This window comes from Apus apus, chromosome 11, assembly GCF_020740795.1.
Source record: "Apus apus isolate bApuApu2 chromosome 11, bApuApu2.pri.cur, whole genome shotgun sequence".
In the NCBI taxonomy this organism is placed as follows: Eukaryota; Metazoa; Chordata; class Aves; order Apodiformes; family Apodidae; genus Apus; species Apus apus.
In genome coordinates, this window is record NC_067292.1 from 2,170,785 (window position 1) to 2,189,206 (window position 18,422).

At 42.4% G+C, this 18,422-nt stretch overlaps 1 protein-coding gene across 5 annotated transcripts in view; it reads right to left on the minus strand.

The window, feature by feature from the left end:
- BANP (BTG3 associated nuclear protein) overlaps positions 1-13,341 on the minus strand; it is a 135,913-nt gene extending 122,572 nt beyond the window's left edge. For 3 of the 5 annotated variants that reach the window (XR_007890598.1, XM_051629558.1, XM_051629559.1), the window contains exons 1-3: positions 10,977-13,321; positions 1,202-1,346; positions 610-704 (exon numbers count right to left, since the gene is read on the minus strand). Coding sequence is in view for 4 of the 5 variants with exons in the window: in XM_051629558.1 (XP_051485518.1) it covers positions 610-704; positions 1,202-1,271 (165 nt within the window). In the remaining variant the exon portion in view is untranslated. Of the gene's footprint in view, positions 1-609; positions 705-1,201; positions 1,347-10,976 lie in introns of all 5 variants that reach the window. The other 2 variants (XM_051629557.1, XM_051629556.1) reach the window with 2 other exon arrangements.
- Positions 13,342-18,422: the final 5,081 nt, after the last annotated feature.

An 18,422-nucleotide genomic window follows, 5' to 3' on the forward strand; every position in this document is an offset into this window, starting at 1 on the left:
CTCCCATACCTATGCTCCCAGATGAAAAAAAGAAAAATCCACAACAAACGAAAACAACAAAACCCAAAATACCACCACCTAGACCACACTAGTGAGAAGAGCAGGGCAAGTTATGCAAGTACAGAAAAGCCTGAGCTCTTGCACTTGAACCAAATACAGGCTGAAGAAGGTTGAAGAAGGCTGAAGGCAAATACAGGCTGAAGAAGGAAATACAGGCAGGAGAAGGTTGTTAGCTTAAAATAATAACTTAAAACATTAGGAAATTATCTACAAATTATAATACAAATGCACACTCAAGTTCATCTCCTAGGTCAACTTAATACATTTTATCAAAAAAGGTACCAAACATAAGGCTTGAGTCACCAGAATTAATTACGATGACATTTTATATTGCCTGTAAAATTCTTGCTACTGATTTTACACTGGAAGATGAGCCAGACACGCAGATTTTTTGTGCACAAAAGTGAATAAATATTTACAAGAAGGCTATAATAATTTCAGTATTATGTATAAACTGTTTATTTTACTTTTTTAATTTTAATATATTTTCAAAAAAAAGCCAACTTAATTGATATTAGGAATAAAAACAGAGAAAGGCATTATCATAACCTTAATAGAGGGATCCTGGCAGTTAATTTCTATACGCTGACGTTTCAGGCCAGGCTCTACATCATCATCTGTCACTTCATGATTTGCCAACACAACTGTGAAGAAAAACAAGCATTGCCATAGTTTATACAACAAGAGGACAAGGCTCAAACAGAATATACACTAAATGGCTAAGACAAAAACATGTAAAAGGCATTTATAATTAATATTGTATATATTGTTTTACATTTACTTGGGTTTTCTCAAATATATGCCAACCATTTACTTCTTCTCAAAAAGACATTAATGCAGATTTAAGACTTCATTTCAAATGCACTGAGGATGTAACACTCCAGCTTTACCTTGGATTTTTTTATTAGGAACATAACACAAGGCAGCATAGTCGTCACATTAGCTGATCCAAAGGATATTGCAGATACACCAGTTAAGCTATTGAAGGCTGGGTATGTAGTTTTATCAAGTGCCCCTCAGAGAAAAAAAAAAAATCTGCAGCACTGCTTCATATTTTCCAGGAAAGTTCAATCTTCCACCTTGTTAATGGAAAATACTCTCCATGATGTTTCTTATGCCATCACTACCATCTCTACTGTACCTGGGTTATCTGGAGTCAAGTCTTCAACAGCAATCTGAACAACATCTGCCAAATCCTGTTCTGACATCATTCAGAACCAGGACACAATATCCAGTCAAATACCACTGCAGGTCCCCAGATAAGTGATTGTGCAAGTCATGCAATCCTGAAAAACAGCAGCAAGAGGAGTGTTAATACAGGTATACTTGATATATCAATACTGCCTTTATTTTTTCATTCTTCCTCTCTAAAAGGAGGTGCAGCTCCTGACAGAAGTGACCAGCCTACAAAGTGATCACCCAGTGGTATCAAGTGTTACTTTATTCACTACCCTTGTTAAAGAGCAAAGCACTTAACCTCTTTCTATACTAGGACTGAGACAAGAGTTAAAGCTCTCCTTGCTGATCCATTTTTCTGCATTTTCCCAATGGATAAAGAGAACATTTAACTTCAGAGATTTGGCAGCTCCTCAGCATAAAATACAAAATTAAATGTTTTCTTCTAAAACAGAAGATCCGTTAAAAAGTTTTAAGACATGCAAGACCATTTCTAAATCACAGGGGTTTAATTCACAAATTATCACCAGCTCTTGGAAGTGATTAGACTTTAGCATTTAGTCTTGATGTCACAAAAGCACGTGAAGCTCCCAAACCACATCAGATTTGCAATTACTGCATTTTGTTCAGATCTACATGCACACAAGATCCTTTCACATATGAATCATAACAGGCCCCTAAAAACATCCAGGGAGAACAGGGAACCTCCTTGCAGCTAATTACAACTGCACTTGAAGCAAAGCTTGACTTTTTTCTTGGCTATTGAACTTCCCTGGTTTTCTACAGCTCACTTCTGATCAGACTATTTTCAGAATATGGTCCTGATTTTAAAGCCAAAATATTTCTAAACTGCTGGCTTGGAAGTCCATGTCAAGGTTATTTGTGTTTTAAGATAAACCTTTAGCCTGTAAAATTGAATTAAAATCACTGGAACCATTCATATTTGTGCTTTCCCACAGTTTACAAAGGGATGGACAATGGATACCAAGAGATCAGCAGATTTTTCCTTTTTAACCTGGAGAAAAAACTCTACAGAGAGAACCTGAGGTTTACCAATGGAAATGGTAATTCATCCCTTAACACTGACACTGAATCAAATCCAACTATGCATAAAGATTTTCCTCTTTCCCCTCTTCCACTGGAGCACAAGAAAGCCATCAAGCCAGGCAGGTGGAGTTCAACTTTTTGCAGAGAGCAACACAACCTACAGCAGAATTTTGAGACTGGCCTGAGCAACTGCTGTGCACTGTGAAAGCCCAGCTCTAAAGGACTCCCCGTGTATCAGAATTGTTTACTCAAAATACCAGCACTGCCAATACTGAGTCATTTGAAATTCTGATTGTGGTGAAAAGCTGTTGGGACAGCACAGACCGTGGCAGCAGGCCCAAAAAAACTGGCAATACATTAGTGCATATGGATGTCATTTTGGCAAATTATATTTGCCATTTCTGAGAAATCCTGGTAACCAGCCAGGCTTAACATAATAAACCAGCTGTGCTACAGTTACTGTTTCATAATACTGCTAGTACTGCTGAGAACCCTGCCCTCCACTTGAAGGGAGACACCCGCCACTCCAAACACTAAAAAAGGACAACCTAGAACAAACCCCAACTTCTAAAACTTTGCCTATTTACACAATTCAAGATTTCACTGACACTTCACGTGTTGTAGCTACAAATGCATCAATATTTTAGAAAACATTCCAAGGGATTGGCAATGCTTTTGTTTAAATCCACTTCATGTGATGCATGCATTTAGTTTTCCAAAGTTCCTTATTAAAAAAAAATCAGACATTAATTAAACCTTTCTTCAACACAAACAAAAAATAAATTCAAGCTTCTGACATCTGCTCTTCAGCTCTCATGGCTCATAATCTGAAAGTACTTATCCTCCCATCAAAAAAGTACCAAAACATTCTGCCACAGAGCCTTGAAAAAAGGACATAACAACCAGTGATTGGCAGAACAGCTACTGCACATACATAGCAATGTATCTTCGTAACATTAGTATTTATTTCCATTTAAACAAATTTTATTACAATTTCAGTAAGCCAGACACAGCTCAGGGATGATGAGCCAACACCATGAGGGAACACATTTTTGCCTTCTCAACAGGCAAAACTAAACCTACTTGTGCTGTCACCAGAGGCAGTGAGCTTCTGTATCAAAACTAAGGGGAAAACAAACAAATCTGTTATTACTGCTGGATGTGTGGGTTAGGAAAGCAGTGCCCAAGGATACACTGGGCACAGCAACCACAGCAGCCATCACAACTTGAATAAGACACTCCTTCAGAATTTCAATTCATCATAGAAAATTTTTGCAGTGGCCTAACCTTGCTTTCTGAACCAAGGGTAAAAGCCTGATAAAATTTAACAGGGTTAGAGTTAAGATTGTTTTATCAGCTTTAAAAAGCCTCAGTCGACAAATTCAAAATAATAACTTTGCCAATGTAGTTTCCACAAATTTTACTCAGGGAAGTATTTACCAGCATTTCCTCATCTAAAATACTTGAAATCTGCTACATTTTCCCAACTTTTTTTTTTTTTTCCTTTCTTCTGGCTGAAACCCTGGTCCCCATTAATTCAAAACTAAGTCTATGTACATTGGCCTTAAAAAGCTAATGCTGAACTATTACCTGGAACAAATATTAAGCTATAAGAAAAAAATCTTAACAGAAAGCCAGGAAGCCAAGGAGGAACTACAACAGGGACATGAAATGTGCCAATCTTTTCTCCCCCAGCCAGCACATGGAAGTTTGATCAAAAGAGCAATATTTTATAGTCAATTTGCCATTACCTGGGGGAGAGGTATGGGAAGACAGCTCATATCAGACAATGGAAAATACTTCAGGAATATGGACACCACGGGGGGCCTTGGCCAGCCAAACTGCCTCCGGCTGAGCTGTTCAGATGGATCTACACTGCACTCACCACCCCTCCCCAAGGGCTTTCCTGAGGGTTGGAAAGGACTGCTTCAACTCCTACCCAACTTGCAGTATGTATCAAAGGCATTTCCTCCCACCTCGGTTCCCACTTCAGCCCTGGGTGCCTTCACATCTCAGTTACCTCAAATGTTTCTAACACTTCCTTGCATCAGGTAGTCAGGTCCCAGATTACATCTTTTACTGTGCACCTTTTCCCCACCCCAGGCCAGACACTACTTTGGTAATCCTTGGCTAAAAAAGCCTAACAGAAACCCATTCCTGTTGAATAAAGCAGTACAAACTAGAAATTGTCTAACATTTTAATCACTTTGATTAATGAAAATAATCACACATAGCAAATATATTGCACTGGTTCCTTCTTACCTCCTAAAGGAAAAATATTTTTTCAAAATTTAAGAAAACAGTCCTAAGATTCCACGACAGAGCAAGCATCAATATGGAGTAACAGAACTAAATCTTCTAATAGTAAGTCCATTTCATCACCCATCAAAACTTTAAAATATTCATTTTCCTATGTATGTGAGTTGAAAGTAAAGACAAACACTCCTCCCTGTTCTTGGCTTTTCACACTCAGAAACAAAGCCAAAAAGGAGAGCAAAAAGCCTCGAGCATTCCTGCAACCACTTGCTAGGAAGTGGCTCTGGCACTGGAACACTCAGGAAAAAACTAAAGGTATAAATTTAAAGCAGATTGGATAAAGTGCACTAAATATCTCCATCAACACTCTAACTCAGGACTGATACACTTAACACAAAATTAAAGTAGCCTTTGTTTAATTAAGTAAATTAATATTTGCAAGCAACTAAATTAAATTCACCTGAATTCCAGATTAGCTTTTCCACAGAAAAGTTTAATGCAATTTAATCTATTTTAAGACATTAATTCAGAACAATTCTTCTGAGCAGTCCCTTGTAAACAAACCTATTTACTGAAATATCTGATGGCTTTACAAAGTCACAAGGCATCATTCCAAAGTGTACAATCAGAAACATCCAACACCTTGTTAACAGATAAAAACAAAACATAAATCTTCTCTGTCATACTAATAAGTGAGGGTAAACGCTGTATTAAAAAAAAAAACAAAACCAACAAAAACAAAAACTTTTTTTGGTCTACTTAAGAGCGTTTAATTGAACTTCTGTTATTTGAGCAGCTAATGCTCCCCTGGTTAATATTTCTCAGTGCTATTGATAAAGGAAAAAACTTGTCTCATACTTCAATTTGCACTATGATAAACATTTACTTCTCTGTGAAAATCCTGAAGGATGCCATTTTACTTTGCCCAGCCCAAAAGCCCCAGATATTTTTCCTCCTCTTCACTTTTCCTTAAATGAATTAAGGCAAATTTTAAAGTATGCAATTTCTGTTACAAAATATATATATATAGTATTATTTTTCTGAGCCTCATACCTGCCATGAGTGGAAAAAACAAAGGTACTTGTCTTGCTAAAGCTATGATTTGCTGACACAAATAAGTTTTCCAAAACAGCACACCAGCTAGACTACAAAGGCAAACCTCATGATAAGAAGGTATTTTACACATGCACAGTACATTGATCCTCTGGGAGGACAGTGTTATGCAGCAGTACAATGACCTCATGCTGTAAAGGGATTATGGTATAAAGATCATCTTCTCTCTGAAAGTGAAGATCCACAGAGGACATAATACTTTTTAACTCTAGTGCTTTAGTTAAGTCAGTTCAACGTCCCCGAGTTCTTGTCCCTTCAAGGCAACATCCCAGAAGGACCACTGAGCTGTAAATCTGTGTGCAAAGAATAATCCACACCAAGAAGGTCTTTGTGCAGTTCAGTTTCATCCACTCTGGAAGCAAATTATGCAAAACCAGCAAAAAGGCATTTCAAGTACAAACCAAATGTTTTCACTTGACAGACTTAATGAAGAATAACCAGCATGTTCATGTGATAACCCTGGCTAAATGGGAACAGATCTCCTGCACTGAGAAGTCTGCCATGTCTTCACAGAAACAATCTCTATTAGTCCCATGGAAAGCACTGGGAAATGTTGATCTCACGTGATCCATGAAGTTACTACAAGGTTCAGAACCTGACGATGCTTTTAGTCCTGCTCCATGACTTGCAACATTTTTATAATCCCAGAGTCTGGCTTTTTCCCTAAGACAAATGCACTTTGGTTGGCAGCTGGACCACAGCTTTCCAACACTAATGAATAATTCCCCAAGGAGCCACATCAGTGCAAATGTTAATACACTGTAACAGATGCGGAATAACATCATTAAAAGCAACAACAGCAAGCAGAGCTAAATGCTATTTAAATACAAGAGCTACCAGGCTCCCTTATGCTTCAACTCTCTGAAGCTGCAGTCTGAACATAATTATGGGGGGAGAATGGAAAAAAAAATCACATCAGAATTTACACATCTTCATTACTACAAAAAACTATAAAGGAGAAGATTCTTATCTTTCATAGCATCTTTTCCATCCTTATTCTCAATCCACCTTACAAGGCAAGTTAAAACATTGTGGTTTAAGTAAATTTCATAGTAAAACTACACAAGCACTTCAGTTTAGCAGTTTAAAAAAAATAGTGTAATAATATACAGGCATCTTTGGTTCAGCCAAAGATCAGAAAAAAGAAAAAGTCCATCTTCCCAAAACATGACAGAAATGTTCCTTATCTGTGAAAGCAGGGACACCAGCCATAACATTCTGGAGATAGTTATATAAAATAAATACCATTCACGGAGATGCTATGTTGATAGACTCCAGTACAAGTTCTTAAAATACAGATAGCAAAACAAAAAAGAAAACAGCTGCTCCAAAAACACAAGGTCTTGAAATTTCTTGGGAGTACAGAATCATGCAGGGCAGCAGAAATTCTCAAATATTGCTATGAAAGCTCACATGGTTATGATTATTATTATTGTTTTGCTTAGAAACTCCCTTTTTTTTTTTTCATTCCACCCTGTACAAGCCACTGTTTTACTTGGATGCCTTTTTTAAACTCCTCTAATCCACTACCATTGGCCACAATACTAAAACAATGAACACAATCTCAGACAGAAATGCCACTGTCCTGCTTCCCAGTGTCCTCACACCAGCTCAACACCTTCTGGCACAAGGAATGGCAGCACTGACTGTGTGGCCACATACACCAGCAACTCCAGCACAAATTCTCTGTGGACCTTGCATCAACGCCCTTTTTGCTATCATGTGCCAACACCTGCACTGCCACATCTTTGATAATTATTCCCAAGTGAGCTAGGAAGCATATGTTAACACCTATTACAACTACACTTTCAGGTGCTTAGACATGCAAAAAAGTCTGAATTTAATTTTACAGACATATAATCCCATTGAACTTAATGAGACTGCCCATATGGACTGGATATCCATAAGTGCTTGCAGATTGGGAGCCATAAGGTAGAGGTCAGTTTTTCTGCACCATGGTATAATTATTCAGGACACAGGTCATTAATGCCAGGCACAATTTGTACATATGGCTGAAAACCAGCAAATATGAAACAAGAGCTGCCCAGACAGCAAATGCTGTACAGAGAACCAGATGTGGCCAAGTTGTTTTGCTGTTTTCATCCACTAGATGGAGAATTTTTATTGATACTAGCACCAAAAAATCCTACAAGTACTTAAATTCAAAGACAAAACTTCCAGAGATTAAGGAAATTAGCAGTTTTCAACTTACACCTCTGAAAGCCCAGTTTTTCATTATGTTGTCTAATCACTTCAGCATCACAAAGCAGTTTTTTCCCCTTCATAAAAAAAATATATATTTTGTAGTCAAGAAAACAGCTTAATTAATAGTATCACAGATGGTGCTTTAAACTTAAAATGACCGCTGAAATGGCAAGGCCACTAACTCAATGCAATTATTTAACAAGGAATGTTTACCAAAGAACAAATTTTAAAGTAGATTAAATTTTCCATGAAGGTTCCCTCTTTCAGAGGCTCTGGCAGTCAGGAAGCTTCAGAGGGCTGGGCTGTGCCTCAGTGGGAAGAGACACAAAATATGGCAGGAGACTTGCTGACTCCACAGGAAGGCTTATCCCCAAGTTTGGCACCAGAGACCACATGCCACCAGCTACAGCACCAGAAGAGCCCATGATTCTTCAAACCTCCCAACATTTATTCCAGGTTTATAAAGAGACCTAGAAGAAAGGCTGAGCAAAGAATAAGCTAGCAACCATGCTATATAGAAAAAATCTGACTTGAGTAAGACTCAACTACTGAATTCCTAACACAAAAACTGTCTTACTAGCTCTACCAAAGCAGACATCACTTCACAGACCAAACACTGCAATTTAGTGTAAACAGAAAATTATTACTTTGAAAATGTTGCTAAGAAGTGTATGATAACTGGGGGGGGGGGGGGGAAGAGTGTGGTGTTAAAGGAGTTCTTTTGTTTTATTACAAATTATCCAAAATGTGAAAAAAAAAAAAAAGTAACACAATCTCATGCTTTCTGAGGAAAAACCATTACAAGTGAAAAAAATTAACTCTTTCAGTTATGGTCAATAGGATGGGGCTTTTTAATTAATAAAAAAAATCTAATTATTCACTTTCATAAACATCAGGTTTAGGTTGGATATTATTATTTGCTGTGAAACATTAAAGATAGCACTAAACTCAGAGTACATTTCAAACTGCAGTCACAGCAGTAAGGAGGCATAAGTACATATACCTTTGATCAAACTATAAACTGGCTCTGACATGTCTCCAGGTTTAACATCTATATTTTTCAAACAAAGAATTACAGCCTTCTCTACTTAAAGCCAAGTAAGAAATAATTCAGAAGCTTTAGCTGGTGCAGAAAACTACCTGTATGTGCTTCAAGGATCAGATACACTGCAGAAATGACCTGTCGCTGTCTAGATAAAAACAAAAAGACCAGTTCCCAAGCCCTGCATCTGGGAGCTGTGCTCTCAAGCCACGCACACCCTGAGAAACACAGCACAGGTCCCACCTCACCACTGTTACCACATTTCCAACTCCACGCTCTGCAAGGGCTGGAACTGCATGATGAAAATCCCCATCAGTGAAATTCCAACCAGAAAAGACTGCCAAGGAAAACATCCTGCCCCATGCAGGTTTGTAACACAACAGCAATGCTGAGAAGCCACCTCCACCTGGCTCAACTGCTCCATGTCCAAAGCTGCTACTCTCCTCAGCTCCAAGATGCTGTGGGCACATCCTGGGGTGCTCTCCCACAGTACATCATTTGACAGGCCTGTGTAGTGGAGCAGGGATACAGAGCCAGGATCTGTTCTCCTCTGACCATCATATTCCTTAATGTTATTCCTTAACGTTAAACGAGCTCTTCTGCATGTGGGAATAAGACACACACCTGAACCTGACCTCCTCAGGCGTGCTAAGACACCCTTGCTTAGTGCACATTTTTGCATTATCAGAAGGAATTAAGACTTCCTAATACCGTGACCTTCCAGTTTAATTTCCTCTTTGCGGGAAAGAGGCTTTGCTCTATCACTTGAGGGCTTGGCCTCAGAAAGTTGTTCAGTCTAAATACAGAAGACACCCCAGGACCAGTGTGCACTATGACAAGCACCTGCCTGAACTTCAAGGGAAATCTGTGCAAAATGCTTTATTCTCAGGTGTTTGGCTTACCTAAAACAGAATCATTGACAGCAAAAAGGAATAATAGAATTTTTTAATAATTTCATATTTTTCCTAGGATGTCTGCTGCTGATTTTGTATACACTGGAAAACCTTTCTGATCTCAGCAATTCCAGGGGGACAAAGACAGACCCCAGTGTTGGCACAGGCTTCTACTGTCAAAAACCACGATGACCAACATGAACTGTGCAGCAAGTAATCTGCTTACTTAAAAGCCCTCTGATGGATTTACCTCCTACAGCTGCCTAGAAAAAGGAAACAACCTGTTGAAACAGACCTTACCCCTGCTTTAAAACACGGGGTTAAAACTAGTATCTTTAACTTCTCACCAAAAATACTTAGGAAGATAAACTGAAGAGCATCAATTCAGTAGAAAAACATAGACCAAGTAGTTCTTCACATGCTAAAATACTCTCATTAGCACAATCTGATCCTGTTTTCCCACCCTCCTTCAGAAAAAAAAATTAAAAACAACCCCAGCTTTAAACCTGCAAGACTATATATTCATAGGATGATAGAGGTAAGTTGCTGTATTTAACAGACACATTTGGGTCTAAGGAGCAAAGAAGAAAGGGCTGTTTAACTTTACAGTTGATACTAATCCACTCCACATGTGGGAGAGATGCACTTTTTTCATCCTAAAACACAGGTGCTCCAATTTCCTGAGGAAAATTTGCACTTAATGTATTTTTCCATAGAGTGGTCTAAGTCAGGGTTTTACCATCAGGAAGCAAGATAAAATAATTTTGTTCAACAGACAACATTACAAATTACTTTATTTAAAGTCCCCAATGCAAAGGATTTTATGAAGTTAATCCTTTAGTGCACTTTTGCTTAATGTTTCAACACACAGTCTAACAGGCAGGAGGCAAAACTAAGTGCTTAACAGTAGCTTTAAAAACCTAAAACTGCAAGGAAACAGGTGTGACATGACTTTAAAGATGTTTTATTATTCTTACTTGAAAAAATATTATGATTTAGCCTTTTAATTAATATGTAGAAAACAGAAAACATAAAATTACTTCAGTAGTTAACAACTAAATACCAAGTTTCAAACTAAAGGAAATTAAATCTGTGAAAAAAATTTTATTGGCAAAGTTCAGAATACATAGACATTTAGTTCTGATGCTACTCAGTGGCTTCACATAGTCTCCTCCTACAAGTACCTCTTGCTGTTCTGCTCAGTTCACATGACCAGTTTCTGTAGATCTCTGGGACAAGAGCTTCTGGGCACAAAGAGAAATGCCCATCTCTTCCTTTCAACATTAGTGTCCTGAGAGAGCCTTTACTTTCTAAGGAACATCACAGCCATTTCAATTCAAGGCATTCTTCACTGGAAGATATGAAGACATTCAAGTTCTGACAAAATAAAGGCATTTATTCCTCCTGCACAAACAATGCTTTACATGATTAGGGAAAAAAGCTCAAGGCGAAGACCAGAGACAACCCCAGGTGCTCGCAAATGGGAGCACGTTGGTGTTAATTAACGTGGGTCTGACTCCCCCAGCACAGCACCACTCCTTGCACAATCAAGGTAAACCGGTAAGCAACACAGCTGGTTACCTGGAGCTATGACTAGAAGCTCATCTTTCTTCACCTACTCAGTCCAAAACAGTATAAAAAAAACTTGTGCTGGACTGTGTTAAAAACAGCACAGGCAGGAAGTAAGCTTTTTCAAACATGTTTAGCAGAACATGTGCTGATGGGATCCTTTCAACTGTGAACACGATAATTGCACTATACTACTCCTGTACTCTTAATGTCGTTATTCAATTAGTCTGAATTTTATTAATCAACTACTCCTTTAAAAGAACCTTAAAATGTAACACCTGTTCTGTAACCACACAACAAATTAAACATGGCTGGATAATTCAGCCACTAAACTACTGTTCATGGAAAACACATGATAAATTAAAAAAAAATAAAAAATTAAAACACAAATAAAAATGTTAGAAAATATTTTCATCCTTTGAAGGAGGTGGAATGTTTCCCAAATCCAAACTCAAATCTTTTTACTCTTTTTAATAAATTAACTAGTCTTTCTTCCTAACATCTTTTCATGTATCATTGAAAACTGAACTACTGCCAAGATGTCATTTAATGTACAGAATAAGGCTCATAGTTTCAGAAACAATTTCTTGTTATTCTGGACAATTTCAATGGGCATCCATTTTAAATTTATATTGTTATTTTCTAACAGAGAAACATCAGTGCTTCAAGAGGCTGTGCTACAAAATTACTGAAACGAAGGCTTTTGTTGTTTGGGTTTTTAATTGTTAAAATAAGGAGTACAGAAAATTCTACAAACTTTGATGTTTGCTTCTTGAAAGCCTGCCCTCAACAGGGTGCTACACCAAAGGTAACCTCACACAGAAGGCAAAAAAAAAATTGGGGAGGGGAAAAAAAAAAAAAGCAAGCTCCAAACTCTCATTTTACAACAATCCAAAAGCTGTTTCCGCTGAAGCAATAACTCAGTTACTAATAACCATCCAAACTTACTTACTCAAAAAAAAAAAAAAGCCAAAAATAATTCCCTAGGGAGCTCTAAAAATAAACGGACACATCAACTATATGCCCCATAGCAGGATAAATTTACTATATTTGGTTAAGCACACCACTGCCCGCAGCACAAGGATTTAAAAATAATAATAAAAAAAAAATTAAAAAGCAACACTTGAATTGCAAATAAGGAAAAAGGGAAGACCGAGTGTGCTGTCCAACAGATCTCGCCAGTACGAAGAAAGCAGAAAACACGAGCCCCGGCGCGGCTGTGAAAAACCCAGGCTGGGACTAAATGACCAGAGAGGCAGAGCAGCCTCAGGAGACTATTTCTTGCCCCCAGCAGCAGGCAGGGGAAGAGCAGCAGCCCCAGCCGTCACTCCCGCGCCGGGCAGGGAAGGAGCTCGCCCAGCGACACCTCTTCCCAGAGCCGCGCCTGCCGCGCCGCGTGTGCTGGGCCCGAGCGGGGGCTCCGGCCTGCCCCGGCCTTCCCGACGGGAACACACGAGCTCTGGGGAGGCGGGGGAGCGGCAGGGCGGGCTCTCCAGGGGCAGAGCAGACCCTCCGCCTCAGACGCCCCGCGGGGGTGGCCGAGGCCTCCGGCAGCGGGAGCGGGAGCAGGGGCCGGCGCTGAGGAGCCCCAGCAAGGGGGCGATCCCCGCCCGGGGCAGGGGGGGCGATGCGGGGCAGCCCCGGAGCGCCCGGCTCCGCTGGGGGAGGCGCGCGGCCGGTGGCCCCCCCGGCCCGGCGGGGTGAGGGGGCGGAGGCGCGCGCGGCCCCCCCGCCCGGCCCCTCCCCGCAGCCGCCACCGCCCGGCGGCCCGCGGGCTGCGGCAGCGCTGCGGGGAGCGGCAGGGCTGTGAAGGCCGGGGCTGGGGCACGGCCGGGTCAGGCCCCCCGGGAGCTCAGCCCCAGCCGTCCGGCCGCGGGGCGCCGCGGTTACCGTGTGCGGTGCCGAATTCTCGTGGTGTTTGTCGGGCGGCTGCGATAATGGCGTCCTTCCTCGCGAGACGGCTCCCTCCCCGCAGCGCGCAGGCGCCGCCGCGCCGCTCCCGCGCGGGCCCCCCCCCGCCCCAGCGGCCGCGCAGGCGCACTGGGGGCGCGGCCCCGCGGCCGCCCTTCAGCGCCGCGCCGCCGCCGGAGACTACAACTCCCAGAGGGCAGCGCGGCGCCCTCCTCGTTGCCGCCCCCGCCGAGCAGGCCGGGACCTGTAGTACCCGCGCCGGGGGCAGTGCATGCTGGGAATTGTAGTCAGCAGCGTCCCCCCATTGCTCTCCCCTAGCCGCCCGCAGCAGCACGCCCTGCCCGGCCCGGCCGCAGCCCTGACAGCTCCACCAAACCCTCTCGCTCGGAGCAGGGCGCCGCAGCGGGGTGTTCCGTGCGCCCCAGGACGGCGACAGCCCTGCCCGTCCAGACAGCGCAGCCGTGCGGGCTGTGCGGGGCCGGCAGCTCGGGGCGGCCGCACGCGCCGCTGACACCTCTCTCTCTCTTCTGATGTGTTTTTTTTTTTTTTATTCAGCATTTCCAGACCTACCAGGCGACAGGGCTTGGCGGAGCTGTCAGCCGGCAGGTCGAACACAGCTCGGCCCTTCCGGAGCCGCCTGCACGGGGCCGCGCCGGCGGCAGCCCCGGAACGGGATGCTCGGCCCGTGAGCCGGCACCGCGCGGGGAGCGGGTCCCCCTGCCCGGCACGGGGAGCGGGGAGCGGGTCCCCCTGCCCTGCCCGGTGCGGGGAGCGGGTCCCCCCGCCCTGCCCGGTGCGGGGAGCGGGTCCCCCTGCCCGGTGCGGGGAGCGGGCAGCCGGCGGGACGGGCCGCAGCGGCTCGTCTGAGCCTCCTGTTGCTTCGTTCCCGCGGCGGGTGTGAGAACAGAGCGACTGGGAGAAGGCGGAAAACCTTCTGTTAACCTCATAAAAACATGCAACGGCACAAAAAGGGAGCACGGAGAAAGGATGCGAGTGGCTCTGAGAGAAGGCAAACACTAGATTATTTTGCTGTATCCTTATCTATCACGGGGATGCCCAAACAAGACAAACCTCATACCTCGTTTTTCAGCTTCAGCATGGCCAGTGGTGACTTTCAAACTTCGGCATTAAAATATGCCTTAAATGAGGTGCTTAATTCAGTTCTGCAGTGTCATGACATGCAACTGAATCTACTCTGGTTCAGCTTTAATTGTCTACCCTGACATCTACAGACATGTGGCTGTTGCCACGGCTGCTTGAAATGCTGTTCTCAGCCACTGCAGCTTCCTCATGTTCAGACTCACTAAGGCCACTGCAGGATTTTGGCACCTGTATGAAGTTTAACAGTGCATGTCACAGAAGCTCCAGTTTCTAAAGTGTTTCAAGACCCCAGGGGACCAGCAGCTTCTCCTGTTCATTTGTCTGGGAGTTACAGAGTCAGAGAAAAGGGCTTGAGGGGTTTCATGCCTTGGCCCAGGAAACTGATGATGACAGAGGCAGATGTGCTGTGCCTTTCTTCCAAAGTGCTCACAGTGGCTTCTCAAGATACTCTTCTCAGTATTAAAGAGGTTGTCATGAGCCTGGGAATTAACAATTGGTGTGTCAGGAAAACCCTTGCTTCTCCTTCCAGATTTGTAACTGTTTAGCTGAGTCTGTTGATGTATTTGTTGTGTTCTCTTCCTTCAGAAGCAGATTAGGAAGGTCAAAGGTTAAACTGCTTATAAATTAACTTTTCACACAGGATTATTTCAGGCTTTGCTGCCCAGGCTTGCCCTGTCACAGATTTGACAATTCCTGCTGCACTCAAGCAATTGCCAGGTCCCACCCAGAAAAAGAGGGATAAAAATACCTGTGCACTATCTGCTGTGGGAAGCTGCTAGTAGAAGTCTTTGCCATCATAAACCAAATCCAGTTTAAAAGCTGTCCTGTTTTCTCATCAACACATTCCCATCCAGAGATTATTAACTCATATTCTGCTGAGGACGTGAGACCCTGCTCCTCTTCGTACAACCAGTAAATCATTTCTCAGCTAAAACAACACAAACCTGAAAACATTTGTTGTCAAACCAATTCTACTCTCCACCTATAGTTGTCAAATTAACTGCAGGAAATGCTGGCAGCATCCAACTGATGTCTACTTCTTTGATCACAAACAGCAACATAATTTAAAAAATAGTAACTTATCACTAGGAAAGGCTGCAGCAGTACCTTGGAATCATAGAATCATAAAGGTTGGAGGACCTTCAAGATCATCAAGTCCAACCCTCAGCCCTACACCCCCCATGACCACTAAAGCATCTCCTGCAGCACCACATTACCCATTCATGAACACCTCCAGGGATGATGCCTCCACCACCTCCCTGGGCAGCCTGTTCCAATGCCTCACCACTCTTTCTGTGAAGAAATTTCCTTCCAGTACCTGAAAGGAACCTATAAGAAGGCTGGGGAAGAGCTGTTCTCTGGGCATAGGACAAGGGGTGATGGCTTCAAGCTAGAGAAGGGTAGGTTTAGTTGGACATTAGGAAAAAGTTCTCTCATATGAGGGTGTTGGGTCACTGGAACAGGCTGCCTGGAGAGGTGGTAGAGGCCCCATCCCTGGAAACATTCAAGGTCAGGCTTGATGGGACCCTGAGCAACCTGATCTAGTTGGAGATGTCCCTGATGATTGTAGAGGGTTTGGACTAGATGACCTTTAGATATCAACCCAACCAACCCAAGATTCTATGATTCTAGATCCAACTTACGATTCTATGATTTAAACCATGGTAACTTACTCAAGTGCCTACATCAAATCCATTCTTATTTTCCTTTCCCCTTAAAAAAATGAGTAAGAATTTTAAGGTGCTGATACATCAATTTAGTATTTTAATTTTATAGAAGAAAATACACCCTGTTGTCCTGTTAGTCTGTTGTCCCTAACAAAATAACATATAACAATATATTTCTTGTTGTTTTATTTCCTCACCTTTTACATCCTCTTTTTTTTTTTTTCTTTTCTTTTTTTTTTGGTCTATCTTGCATTTTATGTATGTGCCAACTTTTTTTCTGTCATGTTATGAAGAATCATTTGGTTCCAGGAAATATCTAGCTTATTTTACCATTGTATCAGCATTCATTTACTATTGTTTCCTAGGGAAGTTGCTGCTTTCACATCTTTTTTGTGGATCAGGAGAGATGGGTATCTCATTCATCGGTTTCCTTTTTTTTTTGTTGTTTTGTAAGGAAAAAAAACTTACCATAGCATCAAAGCTAAAAAATTAACACACTGTGCACACGATTTTGCAGCTGCACCAGCAGCAGGAAAACAAAGGTTGCCAAACAGAGCATTTGTTTAAACAAGTGACAGGCATTCATAATTATATTCACTGCTGAGCATGAGAATATAGAAACAAAGGCATGAAGAACACAGAAGATGTGATCAGGGCACAGAAGTAGCTCCAGGGTGTTTGTCATAAGAATTCTGTAGGAATAATTTTGTTTCCTATGGATAAAATCCTTGATCACATCCTCTGCTATTAAAACAAAAGGAGAACTTGAAGTTCCCCTGTTAATTCAGTTTCTGTTGAGTTTCTTTACCCATTTTCTATATACTGATTCTCATAACTGGAGAGGGACAGAAACACATCCATGTGATCACAGGAGGCAACTCCTCTGCTGTTACAAGCAGTTGTCAGTTTTCCCCCTCCTAATTCATGCTTCCTTATCACTTACTTTTCAGACACCGTGTCGGTTTTCAACTCTCTGAGAACTGTTCTTCGATTTCACTACAGAAAACAGGTCAGGATCAAGTGGGTTTTGCTCCTGAACCTATTTCAGCTAGCTTGATGACTCAGAACAAGACCCAGACATTTTCTGATCTCACTGCTGGTTTATGCTGGGGAGACTCCATTTCATTCAATGAAGATCTTCCTAATTTTCACAACTGAGGGTGAACGAAAAGGCCTTGAATTCCCACAGCAGAGAGGAAAACATGGTTACATATTTGGTCATCTAGCTGGTCAAAGTTCATGGCCTTGTAAGTTCATTTTTGCCAGTCTAAGAAATAAGATGAGAAGGGTCAGGCATTATCTCAGTGTTCCCTTGTTTATGTGCACACTGTTTCATCTCCCTGTATACATCGGGGGGGGGGGGGGGGGGGGGAATAAATGATAGGAGGCTATTCCCCTTCTCAGAAATCTGCCATTCTAACAAGCTCTGTGTTTGCTGTGTCCTGACTGATCTTCCCAGCATCACACTCCCAGCTGTTCCTGCTGCCCTTTCCCCCCTGTCACACAGCTGATAACTTTGCCCAGTATTTGCTAGTTTGCCCAGCCTCGTTCAGGTTTGCCAGAGACCATGTTTACTTGGTCAGGTACCAATATCATCAGCAGTCTTTTTTAATCCATTGGGATTACAGAAAGCCCGAAGGGGAGCTCAATACAATTAGTGATTTTAGAAGATTTTATCCTTTTCTGCAGACTGAGGGTTGCCTGAGAACTGCCTTTTCATTCAGTGTGTACTCCCCACCTTCATGTATTTTTTTCAGAAATCCAGACACAAAATGTTACACAGCAATGATGTCTCATTAATGCTATTATTCTGAGCAGAACTTGACCATCTCCTAGTTCTGGACCTGCATCCATTTAGACATTTGGGACATAACCCCATTTTTTAAGGTGTGAGAAGTAAAATAAACTGCGTGTCAATCTTCATCAGTGGGCAGGGTGCTGGAATAGCCCCTCAGCAGATTTCCAGGTAACACTGTGTTTGTCATCTGCAGGGCAGCAGGGCTGCCACTCAAAGCAGACCTGACGGCTCCCAAAGTGCAACAAAGACAACTGCCAAGTCCTGCACTTGGGATGGGATAATCCCAGGCTTTGGTACAACCTGGGGACTGACTGCTATGGGGAAAAGCTCTGGAGAAAAGCACAGCAGATCCTGGAGGACAAGCTGAACACGTACCAGCCACGCACCCGTGCAGTGATGAAGGTTAATGGTGGGCTGTATACAAAGAGCCCGGCCAGCACTTTGAGTGACTTTTCCTGAATTGTTGGGTTTGACTTGCCAGTGCTGCAACTGAGACAGTATGAGGACAGAAACACCCTTGCCAGCACGATGCCAGGATAATCAGACTTCTTGAAACACTAAATCAAAGAGGGAATTTTCTCTCT